The 19,770-nt window shown below is 44.1% G+C and overlaps 1 protein-coding gene across 2 annotated transcripts in view; it reads left to right on the forward strand.

Moving 5' to 3' along the window:
* gripap1 (GRIP1 associated protein 1) overlaps positions 1 to 19,770 on the forward strand; it is a 42,543-nt gene that overhangs the window by 6,294 nt on the left and 16,479 nt on the right. Inside the window, exons 12-26 of one of the 2 annotated variants that reach the window (XM_028992952.1) lie at positions 400 to 447; positions 796 to 895; positions 1,175 to 1,252; positions 3,948 to 4,040; positions 4,415 to 4,549; positions 5,212 to 5,307; positions 7,277 to 7,489; positions 9,030 to 9,143; positions 10,128 to 10,205; positions 10,610 to 10,705; positions 11,052 to 11,108; positions 11,764 to 11,863; positions 16,225 to 16,358; positions 17,449 to 17,565; positions 18,060 to 18,153. In XM_028992952.1, coding sequence (XP_028848785.1) covers positions 400 to 447; positions 796 to 895; positions 1,175 to 1,252; positions 3,948 to 4,040; positions 4,415 to 4,549; positions 5,212 to 5,307; positions 7,277 to 7,489; positions 9,030 to 9,143; positions 10,128 to 10,205; positions 10,610 to 10,705; positions 11,052 to 11,108; positions 11,764 to 11,863; positions 16,225 to 16,358; positions 17,449 to 17,565; positions 18,060 to 18,153 — 1,553 coding nt within the window. The remainder of the gene's footprint in view (positions 1 to 399; positions 448 to 795; positions 896 to 1,174; positions 1,253 to 3,947; positions 4,041 to 4,414; positions 4,550 to 5,211; positions 5,308 to 7,276; positions 7,490 to 9,029; positions 9,144 to 10,127; positions 10,206 to 10,609; positions 10,706 to 11,051; positions 11,109 to 11,763; positions 11,864 to 16,224; positions 16,359 to 17,448; positions 17,566 to 18,059; positions 18,154 to 19,770) is intronic. The other variant, XM_028992954.1, reaches the window with a different exon arrangement.

Genomic DNA, 19,770 nt, shown 5'->3' on the forward strand with positions numbered 1-19,770 from the left:
ATTTAGGTATCAACACACTCATGTTTTATGCTCACCTTTCTCCCTATTGCTTCACCTTTGCTTCTCTTCCTATTTTTCATCACTTCTGTGTGTGGTGACATCTCTGCGGGGAAGAGGGGGGGAATCATCTCCGCTTGACTCGTAACATATCTTCACTGACAGACCACACGAGACAGGCCGGCCTGTGGCCTGTAAGAGTGTGATTTCCCGTTCTGGCTGTGAAGAAGGAGTCCGTGGATGTTTATCAGGGGGGAGTAATGACATGTGCCGTCTGTCGCTGTCCCGCTTCCCCAGTGCAGGCCCCTCTCAACCCCGCAGGGCCACGGCTTCCTGCTCGGAGCGACTCTGCGCTTTATCTCCTTTACAGTGTCAGTGAGCTTCCCTGCTCTTCCTTTACAGCTTCCTGCGCCTGCAGAGCGAGAAAGAGGCTCTCTACAATGACAGCAGGTGAGCTTCTCTCACTCTGTTTTCTATTCTCTCAGCTCCCACAGCGTAAAAAGGTACGCCCCGTCTACCTTATGCTGCAGTTTTTCAGAATGTGTTTCATTTCCTGCAGTACATATGCTAAGAGCCACATTTTTTTTATTATAGATTGCTGTTGTTCACTGTAACGATGAAAGACAAATTAATATATCGCCTCCTCTTTATTTATAGGTGGAGAAAAAAAAGATATATTTAGGGTTTTATAGGGAAGTATAGGAAATATCATGGTTACATTTTACCTCTGGATTGCCGTGTGTTTGTGTGGCCTCGGTAGCGGGGTGTGAGGAATTGATGTCCTGTTTTGCGTCTAAGGACCAAGATCGATGAGATCCAGCAGAAAAAGGAAGAAGAGCTAAAATCCATGAACGTCCGCATCCAGAAACTGCAGGGAGACCTGATGTCTGCTAATCAGGTGAGACTGGCCTGTAACGGCTCATTAAGCCCCGGTGAGACGACTGGCCCATAGATCCCCTGCCGGGGAGAGGCTGATGTAGATATCGGCCATCGATCGTTGCGCAATAATACACACCCGGAGGGCTGCAGTGGGGGGCGGGGCGCTAAAGGCCGCAGTTGGGAGCGGTCTTCAATTTATGGTACCCCTGTCTCCAGCCGGATCTGTCAGTGTCGGCCATGGGGAGAATCTGGCTGTGCTTTTTTTGGTTTTATTTCTTTATTCCTGTGTTTGCTGTAGAGTGCCGCTGAGCTGAGGGAACAGCTTCAGAGTCAACAGAAGGGGCACGAACTGGCACTGCAGGCACTCAGAGAGCAGGTAACAGACAAAGAGACCCAACATCGCACCATCAGATCTTCATTTTGTCTGTTCTGTTCCACTTTGGTTTTGGTCCTGTCTGGCCTCCTCTGCAATGATGGTGCATTTTACTATATCACAAATATCAATCAATATTTTGATATTTAATAAATTGTTACATTTATTTAGTGTAACACATTTAAATTAAGATTAGTCCTAGACTAAAATTGTTTTTGAACAGAGATCGTCATTGAAAAATCCAGACGTTTAAACTGTACTTGCCATTGAGAGGTCTTTTGTTCCTACCCTGACAAATGAAGAAGGTTTTGTAAAGACGAAGTGCATGCATTGTAGTGGATGTGTAATTATTTCAGACAGGAATTAAGTTATTGTAATTTACTGATAATTTGATGAACAGTGAGAAGACAGAGATGATTGCATATTTGGTTATCGACAGTACCAAAAAGTAAACAGTGAGATCAAACTAAATAAAACACATGAAAGCTCTTCAAAGCATAAAAGAAAATTTGCACATTGGCTTAGTATAAACACGCACAGACAGATTTGAATCAATACTCTTCAAGGTAATAAATGTGAAATGTGAAAATAATTTTGCATTATTTTCACTGCACTTGCAGTAAACATAGAAAATGGAATTCACTAGATTATTTCCTTGACGGCACGGCATTCAAACAAACCCACATCCTGCTCAAGAGTCAAGAGATTGAGGAGGTTGGACTTTTTTTTTTTACAGTAACGTGTAAAAGAAAATATAAAAATTCATTTATGTATGCAAAGGAGACTGATCTGGATTCACGTGCTCCGTACAGCGTGATTTGAAAACTCGGTGAGGGATGAAGGATGGCCACTTAATAGTGGAGAATGGAGGTAAAGTGCCCTGGAGAACTGTGCGCACAGTCCCCGCTCTCTCTAAATCTCTTTCTCCCTGTTTTATGCATAACTTCGCTGCAGTCTGGGGGGAAGCCGGAAAGCTGACTCCGTACTGGAACAATTACCTGCCTCATCCGTTTGCTGCATCCTGACTCAGGGCTGCGGCCCGCAATTAGTGTTTGTGCCAAAGTGCAGGTGTTCATTATCATACCTGGGGAGAGTCGGGGTCCTCGGTGCTTGTTACCGCGAAGGTTACAAATGTGTGTCCAGCCGCAGCAGCTCCAGCTGTCCCTTCGCCGCCTGGTTTTATTAGTGAAATATTTTTTCAGATGCCAATGCATGCAAAACCGTGTGTTATCCTGTGCTTAGCATTACATGCGTACAAATCGCGGGGAAGAAAAAAAAAAAAAAAAGACAATTGAATGTCTAGAAAGACGGATGCGAAGAAATTTATTTGGAATAAGCAGGCGAGACCGGACACAAAATGAGGAGCTGCTCTGATTGATGGGATAAGATGAAGGGAGAGCTGTAGAAACAATGCAGAGTGAATTGAGCAATCAGTTCATACAAATTAAGTACATTCTGTAATAGAGAGAACTTATGAATGGAAATAAACCTGTCAGAATGGAAAGTCTTTTGAGTGTAAAAAAAAAAAAAAACTCCATATACCCAATAATAATTTAATATAGTAATTTTTGTGACATTGATTATGGCTGATAGTATTTTCAGCTAATCAAATAACACTACATAATACTATGTGCATATCATTTTATTTTCTGATTTGTAGATCACTTTAATGTCTCTTTATCTGAGATGAAAATTCAGAAACTTCTTTTCCTTCAGTTCTTCTTAATTACCTGAGAAAGTGATGCTCTTAACCGATTCGGGCCGAATTTTTCATGAACTGCCTCGCCGCAGGCGAAGCCCCCCTCGTGCTTCGCCGTCCAGCCACAGCAGCAGTCAGGTGGAACTTCAGAAACTTTTAAATTAGCTTATCTCCCAGGGTGAACCGTCTAATTGACCAGTAAAGAAGGGGCGAGTGAAAGATCGGCTGAATAATTAAGGATTAGTGAGTGCCAAGGCGTCAGCGTGGAGGTGTGAAAGGGGAACGAGGCAGCGAGAGTCCAGAGCACCTCCTGAGGGAAGGACTTGTTGTGAGTTAATGAGTGGCCCTGCACTCGTCTCCAAATTACCCCGAATGTCACTCCGCGCCATCACCAGTCTTAATTAAGCGCAGCCCCTGACAGACTGAATTTCAGGTAGGAAAGAGACGTTCACGCCAGGTTCCATTTTCTATTTATTTGTTTTTATCGAAGGACTGTGTAACTTGGTTGTCCAACCGTGGGATGCCAGTGGTTCTTGCTGGGGGACGCTGAGATTTCTGTTCATGTCCATATCTGCAGAGTGGTTGTCACTCTTAATATCCTCAGTGTAGTACAGATGACACCTTCACTTGCTGTGTGTCTGACTGCAGTGCTGACAGTGGATGATGGTCAGTAATAATAATATTCATATTATGATGGACTAGTTCAGTAGAACTATGCTACAGTTTTTAATGCCAGTTTTTTCAGTGCATAAATAGCAGTTCTTGGAAAGACACAATTTCAGAAAAGATCCACTATATCTATATTTTTCCATCAGAGGGAGCCACCAGAAGGCACTTGGGCTGCTGCACGGGCTTCTCTTTTTCTTCACCTTTCTGAGCAAAATAAGATCCTTCAAAGTAAATGTTGCTTTGCTTTCCAGTGTGTTTATTTCTTCCCCCACAGCTATCTTCCTTTTATTTTTCTGTCTTTCTCTTGGGGGCTGTAATACGGGGCTGCAGGTAGCATGTCAGAGCGCAGTGAGTAAGGAGCAGGTGGAGGGAATCCTGAGCGAGAACGATGCGCTCAGGACTAACCTGGCCGCTCTAGAACAGGTACAGATCGTCTTTTACTCCCCACAGCCCTGCCCCTCCATCTATCCATCCATCCATAGATCCATCCATCCGTTCCTCTACACGTGCCATTTACACATAATTTATTTCTTTGTCATTATGGTTTTGAGTTTATCCCTTCCTCAAGTAGATTTTGATTGACATAGATCATCAGTTCCAATGTGGGGGGGTTAAAACTGACAAGTGTTCCACATGTTCATGGTAAAGAGTTGTTTATGTAGCATATAAAATGTATTATTTTCCAGTTTTCTCCTCTCCTTTTGCTCCACTTTTGTCTATCATCCTTTAACATGACTACATAAGTGTGTGTGTTTGTGCCCGTCTGACCGACCTGCTGTTTTTAATGACGTCTTTAGATTCAGACGGTTAAGACCCAGGAGCTCAACCTCCTGAGGGAGCAGAACATGGCTGTCAGTGTGGAGCTGCAGCAGAGACGGACGGAGCAGGAGAGCCTCCTGGCACAGAGAGACGACCTCAGCTCACAGCTACAGGTCTCACTCTTACCTGTTCACCCACTTCACAACTGCAGGGAATTTCTTACATTGACAAGGTTTCCTCTAAAGTAAAACATGGGACATAACACAAAAAAAACATATTTAGGGGCAGACCCGAAATCGGAAGGTTGCCGGTTCAAATCCCGAGCTGCCAAGGTGCCACTGAGCAAAGCACCGTCCCCACACACTGCTCCTCGGACGCCTTTCATGGCTGCCCACTGCTCACCAAGGGTGATGGTTAAAAGCAGAGGACACATTTCGTTGTGTCACCATTTGCTGTGCTGCAGTGTATCACAATGACAATCACTTCACTTTCAATGCAACAATTACATCATTTCTGTAACACTTGCTCTATTATATAGAAATGAGCCTGTTTAATTTGAGATATGAATCATGTGGTCAGTTGCATAAGATCCACGTGCCTCAACAAACATCACTCACACATAAATCATGAATTTGTAAAAATTATTTTTTTATATGATGGATGACATATTCTCACCATATTTCAAATGCATGTGATTTTAAGTCATTTAAATGGCAGTTTAAAATGCATTCAAATCCAAATTGTTATAATTACAATGCTGTTATTTTTAACATTTCCTGGATTGGAATATTATGAGTGAGGTGATAAAATGTTTTCCTTCTGTTTTCCTTATCAGGAGTCAAACAGGGCAAACAGTCGACTGCTGGAGCAGCTTTCCGAACTGGGGCAGGAGAAAGAGAGATTACAGCAGGAACTTGAGGAAGTCAAAAAGGTACACACACACACACACACACAGAGAGAGAGAGAGAGAGAGAGAGAGAGACACTTAAGCCAGAAAGATACTTGCTGTGAGCTACGTATGCGTATCTGTACACAGTTGCATTGTCCGTACTGTGGGTGGTAATCTATAGTATGTACTCCTTACCACCAGGGGCCACTAACCAAATGAATCTTTTGAGTGTATCTATGTTCCGTTATATGTTCTGTTTATTTTTAAGTACATGCACAAAAACTGATGCAAAGAACGCAGGATACGGACTGCGGCTGTATGTACGTACATATGTAGTAGTTAACAGCAAGTATATTTCTGTCTTTACACTGTTTGAAGCTGAGTGTATTTTCTGTGGATGGCCTGTGTGCAGCTTTCAGATGGAATCTATCTAATTCAAATATTATGGTCTCTGGTGTCCGTAATTACCTCTCAATTAGCTCCACCCCCCCGCCAGTTTCCATTCTGATCATCATTAAAGAATGCTGGCTCCGACTCTGCTTTTTTTGATGAGCACATGACTTATCTGCAGATTAAATTTTCTTCTGGTCCTGGGTGGAAAATAATTTTATTCAATATTCAATTATATAGGGAAAATATTTGCTTTAGAATTTTATTACCTTTGCCGTTTTGATAAACAAGTAGGGCTATGGCAAAATAAAATGGCTATATTTTTCAATATTTATGGAAACCTGAAGAAACGAGATAACATTAACATATGTTAATATTTTATTAACATACAAAGAAAAATAACATGCATTGCCAAAATAAATTTAGATCAATATACATGCACTTATTAAAAATCTACAGATTGTAGAGGCAGTGAAATCAATTTGTAAAACTGTTAACATATAAAAGTGAAGTGATTATCATTGTGATGCACTGCAGCATAGCACATGGTGACACAACAAAATGGGTCCTCCGCTTTTAATCCATCACCCTTCGTGAGCAGTGGGCAGCCATGAAAGGAGCAGTGTGTGGGGACGGTACTTTGCTCAGTGGCACCTCAGTGGCATCACGATTCGAACCAGCAACCTTCTGATTACAGGGCCGCTTCCTTAACCACTAGGCCACCACTGCCCCTCATGCATTAACAATATTCAGCACAATTTTAAACTTTTTTTTTTGTAACCATTGTAACCTTCTGTGTTACCATCAACATGAAGATAAAAATGTGATACACAGCACTCAGGGCACTATTAAATGTGTCCCCTGCATTTGATTCAACTTTGCCGGTTGGTGGATTTGATCCTGCAACCTTACGATAACTTGTTCCTTAACCGAAAGGCCACCACTGCCTTCGCCTCCAGTCATTTGCCTCTTTTATCATGCTGCTATGGACGCTATGATTTGCTACAATGAGGAGAAAAAATAGTCCACGCTCCCCTGACGCCTAAAACTCCAGAAACACAGACCGTTTTTCTGCTCATTGGAGACAATCTAAAGCCGCTTTCAGCCCGAACGTGCTTAGCCCGCCGCGGAGCTCAGTGCCCAAAATATGCGTGTTTTTTCTCCCGGTAAGACGATAATGTTGTGTTAATCTTAATCTTCCACGTCTGCATTGTGATGCATCGATTATATGACTAATTTCAGCACCACTACCGTCCAGTGGTGTCACACAACACGGTGGTATAAACAGCATTTACTAGAAACGCCAAATTTACCTGCCATCGTTTTTTTTAGATGTTATATGTACTTTATAGACTCACATTGAAGGGCTACATTGGTTCCCTGTTGCTTTACCACACTCTACTGGTTGTTAGTGGTCAGAATTAGACATGGGAAGTGGCAATTTTACTCTGCTGGTGTTCTACCACCCTGTGGTCGGAAAGTGACTGCTGATGAAGCGGTTACAGCTCAAAACACACTGGGTACACCTGCAGGGTGGGCGTTCCTTGTGAATTGACCCATGTATAATGTTGACAAGGTGGATTTAGTGACCAGTAGTGAATTTGTATGGTCCTCTCTGCAGACTGCAGACAAGCGGAAGGCCATGTTGGATGAGCTGGCCATCGAGATGGCCCAGGAGAAATCCCGGCACAAGGAGGAGCTGAGCGACGTGCGGTTGCAGCACGAGAAGGAGGTGCTGAGCGTCCGCGCTCGCTACGAGAAGGAGCTGCGTGGCCTCCACGAGGAGAAGAACCGCACCGAGGAGGAGCTTCGAGCCCAGCTTAGAGAGGAGAAGGTGAGTGGGGGAGGCAGAGAAAGAGTAGTAGACAGTGGGAGGTGGAAGGAGATGAAACCTGAAGAAAGAGAGGCAGGGAGGGGTGTTAACAGACGGTCTGAGGCCCATTCAATCGAGGTGGGTGTTTACTGCCATCCAGATCAGCACCTTCTGGTCCAGTTTTAAATAATTCCTTTATTGTCAGTGAGCCTTGGCCTCCGATGGGTCCTGACCGAATACAGACCAGGAACATTCCTCAAAACATCCCACTCATCAATTTCAACGTCCACCCGCTGTTTCAATGTCTCATTCACTGCCAGCTGTCAATACAAGATAATCAATATTATTACCTTTACCTGCTCACAATTTTTATAAGAAGTAAACGTGTTAAGATCACTGCTCTCTTTCTGAACACTGGCACAGGTTGTTTTACTCACATTTCGACATTGGTCCCCTATTATGAAAACTTCACTTTATGAGATTATTTAACATTAATACGAGTTCCCCTAGCCTGTCTATGGTCATGCAGTGGATGGAAATGGCAATATGTATAAAGTGTGCTTTGGCCATTCTGCTTCGCCATTAAGAGAGCGGCAGGAGCGGCTGGAATTTGTCCCCTTATGACATCATAAGGGGAAAGGTTATGTTACCTCTCCTTTCTCATGCTTTGTCCGACAAGAGAATTTCCGATTCGTTTTCTACTAACTTGCATTTAAAGCCACACTCACCGAAACGGTGCATCCTGGGGAAATCTCATTGTGGGATTGGCTAAAAGTGGCTGTAATTCTGCACCACGGCCGAATTTTAGAAAAGAGACTTCAGATGCAAAAAAGCAAAGAAATGTTTTAACTTTTAATTAATTTCTGACTAAGTGCCTGGCAGATATAACAATATTCTTTGTCATATATTTATCACATATGTGTATGTATGATCTTTTGAGAGTGAATGTAATCTAAATGTTAATACCATCAGCAGTGTACAAGTCACTACGGGCAGCCACATTGTTTGCTGCAGAGCGGGTGGTAGGAATCAGCAAGCCTCCTCAGGAGGATGAACGTTGGTGGAAAGGAGCTGACAATGGCGAGTTTCTATGAGATTCTATTGTTTTTTGTTTTTTTTAAAACAGACAGCAAAGCGCGACTGGTAAAATTTTCATTTCCAACGCTGGCAAACAGGGCACGGCACACTTCAAGTACGAGGAGTGGATTAGTGGGCAAAGTGTAGGCGCTGGAGTCAAAAACGGAAGCTCGAACCCTGCCAGATCTCGTTAGGAGCCTTAAACACCCTTCAGTGCAGAATTTGCCCTGGCGCGGGTCTGTAGCGATGATCATTCAGGCTAATTGAGCGCTGAGCCGGGAGGCGACCCAGACCGGCCGTGTTGTTGTTGTTTGAAGCATTAGTTGCTGCGCTGTCATGCCTTGGTGCGCTGCGATAATTGGGTTGTCCTGATGGCGCTCTCAGGCAGATGCTCCGGCTTGCTGCTCTGCAGTGGTGTTTCTTTAGGGGGGGGGAACAGGAGTAACAGAATGTGGCTTTGCTTGTGTTTATGTGCATAATCCAGGCACGGACCAGAGAGTTGGAGGGTCTTCAGCACAGCGTGGAGGAGCTGCAGGCCCAGGTCCAGTCCATGGAGGGAACCAAGGGCTGGTTCGAGCGCAGACTGAAGGAGGCCGAGGTAACGTAGCTACAAAACTAAAAGTAGTTGCATTTCTGTTTCGCTGATGGTCATTTTTCTAAATGCAGGTTAAATACAATTGCAAAATGACTGTTTTCATTCAGGGATGCTATGACAGAAAAAGATGCATGATGAGTTATTAAAAGTTAATGGGTTCTCATCTTAATGAGTATGCAGCTTTTTTCATGGCCAGGATCATGGGACACAAAAAAGGTGTTCCACCTCTGCAGCGTAATGCTCCATGGGCTTTGAACAAAATAGGACCGAGTGTGATCCTGATTCTCCTAGTAAATATGGTTATATAAACACCAAATAAGAGAAGTTTATTGTCAATACAACAGTATACGCAGTATATAGTGTCTTGAAATGCTGTTTCACATTGACCCACCAATGTGCATTTATAAAAATATAATATGATTGCACATACATATGAATTTAGGAATATTGCACAAATTTTAAACTAAACTTATACCTATAAAAACTATAAAAATCTCTGTACACTAGATAGGGACAAAGTCAGATAAGATTCTTCAAAGTATATTCAGGAGATACAGACGGGACAAGACAAACATGTAAAACGGGCAGATTTAGTATTAAATGTCAAATAACACAGCAGTCGAATGATATCACTGTATTTTTCAATAAAACAGAACCCAGCTACAGTAGGGTCGAGTCCTTCAAATAGGTTTGAAATGAAAATACTCAGCAGTGAATGCACTAATTAGAAAATTCATTCATTATATTTCTGACCACTGGATGTCAGTGTTGTTGTTTTTTTTTCCATCGCCCAATTAGTTTTTCAATTGCATACAGTTGCTTTAAGTTTTCCATGGCAACAGGAAAACAAGTATTTTTATAGCAGCCATGTTTACTGTAATAAACCCGATAAGATTAACAGCGGAGAACATTAATGGAGCCACGCTGCACCATTAGGGTGTGGTGCTTTAGTAAACCAAAACCTTTTCTTCCCCACTTTCGGTGCAGGAGACCATGGAAAAGAACCTTCTGGAACACCAGGAGGAGATTGGGAAGCTGGAAAAAGAGCACGCTGTTCAGCTGGAGGTGATAAATGTGTACACACACACACACACACACACAGTGTTACAGCTGTCACTCATGCAAATTTCATTTTACTACATTTTGGTGCTACACAAATCCTAATCTTTATTCAATATGTCTTTCAATCTGCAGTATTTGTTCATGCATAAAATTATTTTCAGCGTGTGTAAAATTTCGATATAAATTTCAGCTTCAGCTTAGTGGTACATACGTACATATATAAGATGAAGTTAGGCTTTCGCTTGGACCCTTCAGGGTGCATTACAATGGGAGTAATTACCACACAGCATAACGGACAGCGGTCATTTGTAATTCCGATATCTCCTTGTGAGCACTTCCAGCCCCCCCGGCTGTGTGAAATGAAAAAGGTGGAGGTGGGCGCCTGTAACCGATGCGCCTTCGTTTAGGGGAAAGCCGGTGAGGTGGAGGCTGGTAAGCAGCGGCTTGCGGAGGTGGAGAAAGAGCGGGATGGGAACGAAGCGACCATTGGCAAACTAAAGCAGGTACTGCATGTCACAGAATTTGTTCGGTTAAAATGTAGGTTGCGTTTGGGTTGTGACTGTTTGGAAGACACTGCTCGATTTCTTAAAAAAGCGATGCGGCACGAAGGCTCTGTACTGAATGGGAATTATGTTGTGAGAAGGAGAGATTGGGAAAAATTCATTTTATAATGGGGGCGGTCTAAATTTGACTCGAAGCGTCCAGTCGGACATATTTGTTGCTGCCAGTAGAACCGAGTCCTTGGGGACCTAACATTTAGAGTGCAGTAAACAGATCCCCATCTTCGTTGTTCATTAGCCGCTATTAAGAGCAGCCCCCCTTTTTCTTCTTGGCTCCGTCTCTGTGCAGGAGATTAAAGACACGGTGGATGGACAGAGGATCCTGGAGAAGAAGGGAAGCTCTGCGGTAAGTGGAGTCGTCCCCTTGCGGACCACAGAGAGAGGAGGAGAGGGGCATAAGTCAGCGGCACCTTTCCATTCCAACAAAGCAGATTCACTCATGATGGACGTGCAGGGGCGGGGTTCTGGCCTCCCGACGCCGTCGGTCGCTCATTAATCTGTGGACTTCCTGGTCACATGCTGTTAATCATAGGCCAGGGTTTACAGATACCCAGCGTGGGGCTACCTGGCCGTTTTATTAGGCACACACATCATAAGGTGCCCTATCCAATGCCCCATTCAGGAACGGTCATATTCTTCAATTTGTGACGAATGAACACTCAAGTTGCAGTGGAAGTTTAAAGTAGTTTGCAGGCAACCATCCTGTGGTCAGAAATGGTCATAAGGTGTAGCTTCGTGGTATTAGCGTATGTCCCTAATAAAGTGGCCAGGGTGTTTGCCAGGCAACATGTTTAATGGAGAAACACAAATAGGCCTTAACAGTATAAGTATTAGCCTCGGTGTAACTGGAGGTAAGAGAAGTTCTGTTTCACCTCATTACATTCTGGCCAAGCGGAGGATATGGGCCTCACCTCTTAACTGCCCAGTGACTTGTAATCTGATAGACGCTTTCAGCCTTTCTCTCCTAACTTCACATCTCTCTTCTGTCCACCGCCGCGCAGCTGAAAGACCTGAAGCGGCAGCTCCAGCTGGAGCGGAAGCGGGCGGATAAACTCCAGGAGAGGCTGCAGGAGATCCTGACCAACACTAAGACCCGGACAGGTGAGACGACAGTCTCAAATGTGTCTTGCCCCCTTCTCTGCAAGGCCGCAAGCTGAGAGGCTTATGGGCCGTGGGGTGAGTTTTGGCCGCAGTTTTCCTCCCGATGGCCTGAGTGCTGATAGGACGCTCAGGCCTTGTTACATCACACCGGCATGAAAGATTTAGAGCAGGTAAGTGAAGATGCGGGGGGGACGCATGAATAAGACAGCAGTTGAAAACTGTCTACTCCACTGTGCAGACAGCTACAAATTAGGTGAGCTGGACAACAGTAGTAATAGGCCTGTGCTTCCTGTAATTGTCTTTGCCTACAAATCTTCAGTTCCTTGAGACACAGGGGCTGCTACGTTGCCTTTGGGCCATGGGATTAGCTGTAAAGAATTTTCCATTGTGCTGAATCGCTTATAAAATCCAGCATTTCTCATTGTTCTTCTCAGAGAGACCAGCAGCCTCAGACGTGGTACCTTGTGACACTAATGTGCTGTTATAGAGTCTGCAGAAGGATAGATTGATTTTACATCAACTTTGCCGAACAATTATGCCCAAATTGCTAAACTTTTTCCAAGATTTTGAAACATTTTGGCAAATTTGTCGATAAAATGACCTTGGGGGATATTTTTGCAGAGCTACAAGATGTGGGGCATGTTCACTGATGTCTTGATGACTTCATGAATGCTCTGATCATCTGGATGTTGCTGATGGTAGTGGGCGTGGCCTCCAGATGTCTAAATCAGCAATTTTTTTTTTTGACGTCCACTTACACGTGAGGATGTAGAATATGTTAGAACTGTCAGTCATGCCCACAGGCTCCTCCCTTTTTCATTTTTTTGTTTATAAAAATGTCAAAAAACTTTACACAAAAAAAAATGAACGTAGTAAGTCCAAGATGCAAGTGGTCGCTGAGTGTTTTATCTGTTTTCTGTAAATCCTGAAGACAGACTTGATGTGACATTAATGAACAATCCACATGCACTGTGTTTATATGTTATAGCAGGACAAAAAACAGGCCCCTTTGATTGTGATATTTAATCATGACAGCTCCATCTCTTCCATCTTACTGCGATTTAAATTTAGATGTGTCTTCCCTGATGGAATAGTTCATATCTGACACATGTCTGTTTAATGATATGTGTCAGAGTGATGACACTCTCTGATATTGTCACTCCCAGAATTCCTCTCAGGCTGTCAAAATGCCACGTCTGAACTGACCGTGATATCATTTTATCAACAAAACTGACATGCTGAAAGGATTTGTGAGATTAGTCAGTGATGTAAACATTTCTGTGATGGGCGGCAGATTTTAGAAAGCATTTTTCATGATTGATACTTTAATCTTCGTTTAATTGGACCCTGATTTCCTTTGACTTCTGATGAAGGCCTCTTAAAACGCTCAGTTTGTAGCCCTTACTGAGCGTAATCCGCTTCTGAAGAGCATATTAATTGTTCTTTTTGTCGTAGTGAAATTAAACATTTTTTGTTTTTGCTGCAAAGCCAGTGATTTGGAAAATTAGCTGAACACGCCGCACGTCTCCATCCATCGTGCAGCAATTTTCGGTGTTTATTGAAAATTACAGGCAGGGTGGAAACTCTCCGCCTTCACCTTCCCAACACTGCATTTATCCCACCACGTACCACTGCACCAGTCGTGAGTTGGGGCCGTGATTGTCATTTGATTTCCACTTGACTTCTCAGCATGCCAATTTTGTGAAATTACCTTATGAATGGTTGATTTGTGTAAGTGGTACTCGGTATTTAGCTTTTTACCTGCCACTGGGAGGGTGCATTAGATTAATGTTCAGCCCTCTGTAAGATCGAAATCATTTTTCGTGGACAATATATTGTAATATTTATAGGGTTTTTATATTGCTTTTATGTCAGGATAGACTTGTTTAATGCAGCTTTCTTGCTTGCAAATTCATATCCGACAGGTGGCAATTTTCCCACTGGCGGTTATGCCTGTGCAGAGCGGAGTTGTGTCAACCTAATTTGCATGTCCAGTCGGCACACTCATTTTGAGCAGGCATGCCTGGCCGCCTCCACATGAAGGGTGCCTTAAGATGCCTTGTCTTTAGTGATTGGCTCAGTTATCAGTCATGGATTAGCGATCCTTTTTCTGCTGCGTGGTACCAGCTCGAAGATGTAATGGTGGCAGTTGTAGATGACAAGGACCGAGGGGGGCTTACTGTCAACATGGCTGAGTGCGTGTTATGTCCTTTCGTGATGTGGTTATTTATTTGGAATGTTTTAAACAAAAAAACCCATACACGTTGAACATTTTAAAGTACTGGCCTACCCACTCAAGGATTCTGTTTGACGAATGAGTAGTCTCTTTTCGTACCACCTCAGCTCGCCTTGGTTCTCCCTTGTGGGGAAAAAAGTTTCAATTCTACTCAATCTTAGCTGGTCTGTGTAACCATGCAGCACAAAGTTCAAATATTTTAACATTCATTCAGTATTTCAAGATCAGAAATGTGTCTGGACTCCAGTATTTCCTCCATTGTGCTCTGTGTCAAGAGGTGTACTACATGGCACTTAATGTAGTCAAATTTATATACATTTTCTGTATTTTTCTGAACAAAAAAAGGAAAAAAAAGAAAATCATTTTAAAATGTTCCATTTTTTTTATCTGATTTTCTAAATGTCTGTTTGTGGTTGGAAAATTTAAGTTATTGAAAACAATGAACAACCATAATTCGATAGTTACCACTAAGAGAGATTTCAAAGGGAAATTCAGCTGTTCTCTACTTTTTTCTTGGTCTCGATTAGAAATAATAACCATAAGACCTGATTTTTATCAGTGCTCTATAGTCCAGAATTTACCATGTTTTTGAACACCAACTACCTGGTTCAAATTCATGAATTCATGTGGGATTAGTTAATGTGTTTTTATTTATTTTTAATCTAACAGCTTTGTGTTTTTATGGATATTGGGGGACAAAATACAGAAATACAGACTATTATTGTGATTATGTTGTGGGAACAGTTTCTCCTTCAGCTCTACCACTGTGTTGAAAATGCACTAATAAAATTCCAGTGAATTGAAATGCATCCAGTGACTCCACCTCCAACTTGTGAGAAACTTCAGTAGTGAGTGGCCTTTAAAAAAAAAAAAAAACGGGCTCCTATGGGGACCCCCAGAACATCACTATGAGATACCGGGCCCTGAATATTTCATGGTGGCCCCCTCTAAAAATGTGCCACAGAGCGTGGCGCAGGGCACATTTGCTCTCTGTAGATTGTTGGCGATGCCAGGGCAGTCCTCTTCTGGCCCATCCATAATTCAGGCGCCTTTAAATGTTTAATGGCTGCTCTACAGAAAGTTTAGAATCAGACATTTTAAAGTAGGCAGCTTTATCTTTGTCCTGCCCGGTTATCTGCCCGGCAGGGTCTGAAGAAGTCAGTGCACCCCGCCCGCCCCCCTTGTTCTGTCCGAAGTTGTGTACGCTGCGTTTCCTGTCCCACTGTTGCTGCGTGCCAGTGTTTTGCGGAGCTCTAAAAGCCGGAAGACCGGCTCTTTTGTGAAACGTTCACCAGACTCGCCGCTTTTCATTTAAATACAGACAGTATATATGTTGGGGCAGTGGTGGCCTGGCGGGTAAGGAAGTGGGCTCGTAACCACCAAGGTGCCGATGAGGTCCCCTTGATCAAGGTACCATCCCCACACACTGCTCCCCTGCGCCTTTCATGGCCGCCCACTGCTCACTAAGGGTGATGAGTTAAAAGCGGAGGACACATTTCAAAGTGTCACCGTGTGCTATGCTGCAGTGTTTTACAAAGAAATAATGACTCAGAACCTCCTACCCTGTAGGTCTCTCTTCGAGCTCAGAGGTAGTTTTTGGTTGACCTCAGGTGAACTGCTGATTGGATATTTATGGGTGGAGATATAGAAGACATAACCCAATCTTACAAACAGCAGCAGCATCCGACTGCAACGCCTCTGCCGCTGTGTGAAGAATCTGGTCAACAGTGAGGCTGAAGTAGCTACTGGCCAGTCTGTGGTGCAGTGTGACAGGTCGCAGCTCTCCATGTGCTTCTGCATTTGGGGCAGTTGTGATGGGTTAAATGCAGAGGACAGATTTCACTGTGTGCACCGTGTGCTGTACTGCTGTGTATCACAATGACAACCACTTCACTTTCACTTTAAGGAAGCGGACCCATACTCAGAAAGTTGCAGGTTCAAATCTCCTCCACTAGGGGCCACAATCACTTTCCCTAAAAGCATGAATATTGTGAATTGAGAGTATATTCTTACTATAAAAATGTTTTGTTGTTGTTGTTGTTATTTTTTTTCATGCAACCGCTGACTCCGCCCGGTTCTATGACTTCATGTTGTACGTATGTGCGTGTGTGTGTGTGTATCTCAGGTCTGGAGGAACTCGTCCTCTCGGAGATCAGCTCTCCCAGCCGCACTCAACAGACCGGCGACAGCAGCAGCGTCTCCTCCTTCAGTTACCGTGAAACCATGAAGGAGGGGGCTTCTGCCCCCAGCGCCAACAAGGTACCGCCAACCCGCCGCACTGTTGCCACGGACAACCGCTTCTCCCAGCACAGTGCGGGGATATCACATGCTCTCTTCAATGCAGCTCAAATGTTATAAATAGCCCCCGGATAGTGTGGTTTCTATTAATAGAGGAGCCTTTGAATAAATATCCCGGCTACTTGTTTGTGTAATGCCAACCTTCAAAGAAACAGTCTTGGGTTTTTTTTCCGTTTTTACACTCGCCGATATTATTCAGCATTAAATATTAAGAGATTAAAGGTAAAATAGGGCGCTTTAATTACTCCGCTAAGAATCGACTTGCTGGGAGGCGGCAGACCCCACCCATGGCATTAGTGGTAATTTGATTCAATTGATTGCTCCTGAATTTAGGACGAGTCGAGGAAGGCGCTGATGTCCGCTCCACTTGAGCGGCGGCCTTTCATTCTTTGACTGTGCAGAGTGACCTGCAGACCCGCACACTCACTCGCAACCGGGCCCGTAATGAGGCCGAGTCACGGTTCCAGAGAACAGAACCGCCACACGCACCAGCCCGAGCCGCAGCCATCCTGCCTCTCGTTACGTTGCCATGGCAACAAAGCCCATTTTTCCATTTTGCAATTAGCACTACAACACATGCAAACTGTGAAATCGTTGTTCTGTGTAGTTAGTAAGTTAGGACATTTTTTTTTTTTCTTTCCCCAACTAGACGTCTGTAGGTTTTGCAGACGGGGTCTGTGGCGTCGTGCGCGCCGGCGTCAGTGGATGGTATTACTGGTGGCAGAGTGAGGTGTGGGCAGAAAACCTTCCGAAACCCATGACTCAGATGCTGAGAAGATCGCTCGGCAGTCCCTTCCCCATGTGTCGAGTCTTCACGCTGCATCCTTCAGCATTTCGCAAACTTTCTTAAGCAGGCAGATTTTCACAGATTTGAATAATTTGAGCAGAAATCGGGGAGCGTTGTAGGAGAGGAGAGGAAATACTCTTTATCCTTGCCTTAATGCTCCGTCTGAGGGGCGGAGATACATTTCCAGACTGCCAGAGCTGCTGGAGACGACGACACAAACACAAGCAGCCGTCACTTTGCCCTCTTTTTCTCGTTCTCTCTCAGTCCAACACCAGCAGCCCCCAGTCGCAGCGGCCGGCCGAGCTGTCGGACGATGAAGTCAGCGAGCTCTTCCAGAGGCTGGCCGAGGTTCAGCAGGAGAAGTGGATGCTGGAGGAGAAGGTGCCACCCTTTTGCTCTGACCGTAAAAGCCCATGATGTGCTTTTAGCTGCATTTAGGAGCCTCGCGATGCAACATGGCAAGATGCGGGCTGATGCTGACACTTCCTTCTGTCTAAGAGCGGAAACTGCACAACGAGTCAAGGAATAACAATCAGTGATAAAGTTCATTTGCTGAGTCATCCTGGTTTTTTAAGATCTCTTTGTCAGAGGCAGGGCTGTCACTTAACGAGTGAAAGCGGAACTAATAAGTTAATGCGATGCATTTTTAATGTTAGAACTTATATAATAACAGTAATGCATTCAGCAGCCTTTTCCTAAGTACAAAAGATTTTTGTTGATCTAAATCATGAACAAAAGCCCTCTCTGTATGGTTAAGGGACAGAAATGGCACCTGTATGCAATGTGTGCATTGAATGGACGTATTGTGTCTGGAGCCCGTGGGGTGGGGGGGGCGTGTGCTTCTCTGTCTGATTGCTGCTTTGTCGTTTGCCAAGGTGAAACACTTAGAGGTGAGCTGCTCTTCAATGGCCGATGACATCTGCAAGAAGAGCGCCATCATCGAGACCTACGTCATGGACAGCAGGAGAGGTATGGCGGCGGTGTCCCGTGTGGTCGTCTTTTGTTCTTTAAAAAAAAAAAAGAAAGGTTTCTGTCAGCGCTCTGCTTCACTGCCGGCGCTCTTTTATTCGGGGCGACGGTGACAGCTGAGCGTCAGAACAAGCAGAGTCTGTCTCCCCGCTCTGCGAGACACTTTCCCGTACAGACATACAAGTGTCACATTCGTGCAAATGAACAAAAGCGTGCAATAAAAGCAAAGTAAATCGAGGAAAACGAGGCAAATTGATGCCAGTACCTGCGGCCCCTTTTACGTTTAATTCTTGCCCTTATCCAGTCACTTATTACGGATTTTGTCTCATGGCAGTGGTACCAGGGTTAGGAGTCTTGCTCGGGGACACGGAGCTAGTAAGTGGGCTTGGAATCCATCAGACAGGCTTCAGCCCTTAAGGAGCAGGGTGCTTCACATCTGCGCTGAACATTTGGATAAAATATGTTAATTTCGCCTTCCACTCTGTTATTATTACATCTGAACTTACTTCACTTGTAGGAGCCCCTTTAAAATGTTTCGCCATGTCTATTTATAACGGGGCTATTTTTATGCGGCACTAGCTTCGCAAAAAAAAAAAATTTAATACATGTGGGCTGCAGGCCCTGTTCAACATTTTATGAGTTTGTCTTTAAATAAATAAATAAATGAATGAAATAAGACCCAGTTCTGCTTGTGTTGGTGCTGCTTTAGTGTGCATTCTGTCGTACCCTCCACTTTTCCCTCTCTCTCTCTCTCACTCGCTCTCTCTCTCTCTCTCTCTCTCTCTCTCTGCACCGGCGTCACTCTTAAACAGTAAATAACGGCACCGATGATGGACACGTGGCAGCCCCATTACTTCCTGTCACTTCTTTTTTTCTGAGCTGGCTTAATAAGTGGCATGAGGAAAGCGCTGATGCATTATTGATAGTATGGCCTTACGTAATTTCAAGCTGTTTCTTGGCTTTAAAAAAACAGTTCGGGGGATAAATGTTTTAAATCGAATGAACTGTTATATATAGTAGTGTGCGTTCATGTCTTAAAAAAGAAACGCTTTAAAGCTTGATGATAGTGTTGAAATGACGCCATGGCGTTAGGCGAAAGTCTGTGGCTCGTAATAGTGGGGGTGACAGAAAAAGTACCTGCTGATGTTTGTGGACTCAGCAGAATTTTTTAAAAACAGAGCTGACTTTCTAGTAAAATCGGATGGGGCCTGCCTCTGAATGGCCCAGTTTCTGCGGCTGAACCCGTCTAACACTGCTCCTGAGTACAAACAGCCACCGCACTGGACGGGACTGTCTCGTGTGCATCTATGTGTGTACAATATGCAGTCTGTCAGGCCCAATAATATCACGTTTGCGACCCTGTATAGTATCTGAAGAGCGTCCTGAAAAGCACGCATCAGAGACCGGGGCTTTCAGAAGCTCTCGGATCACTGAAAAGCACTTGAAAGAGACCCCGCTGCTGGAGCGAGCATCAGAAGGAATACATTAGCCGTGCCCAGACGCACGGAATCTGGCGAAATATGAGGTTTGTCTTTTAAAGCTCATTACTCGCTGTGACATTTTATCAGTGTAGCATCTGGCATTTAGTTTAGATCTGGAAAAGCATCCAAATAAATA

Source organism: Denticeps clupeoides, chromosome 10, assembly GCF_900700375.1.
Source record: "Denticeps clupeoides chromosome 10, fDenClu1.1, whole genome shotgun sequence".
Taxonomy (NCBI): Eukaryota; Metazoa; Chordata; class Actinopteri; order Clupeiformes; family Denticipitidae; genus Denticeps; species Denticeps clupeoides.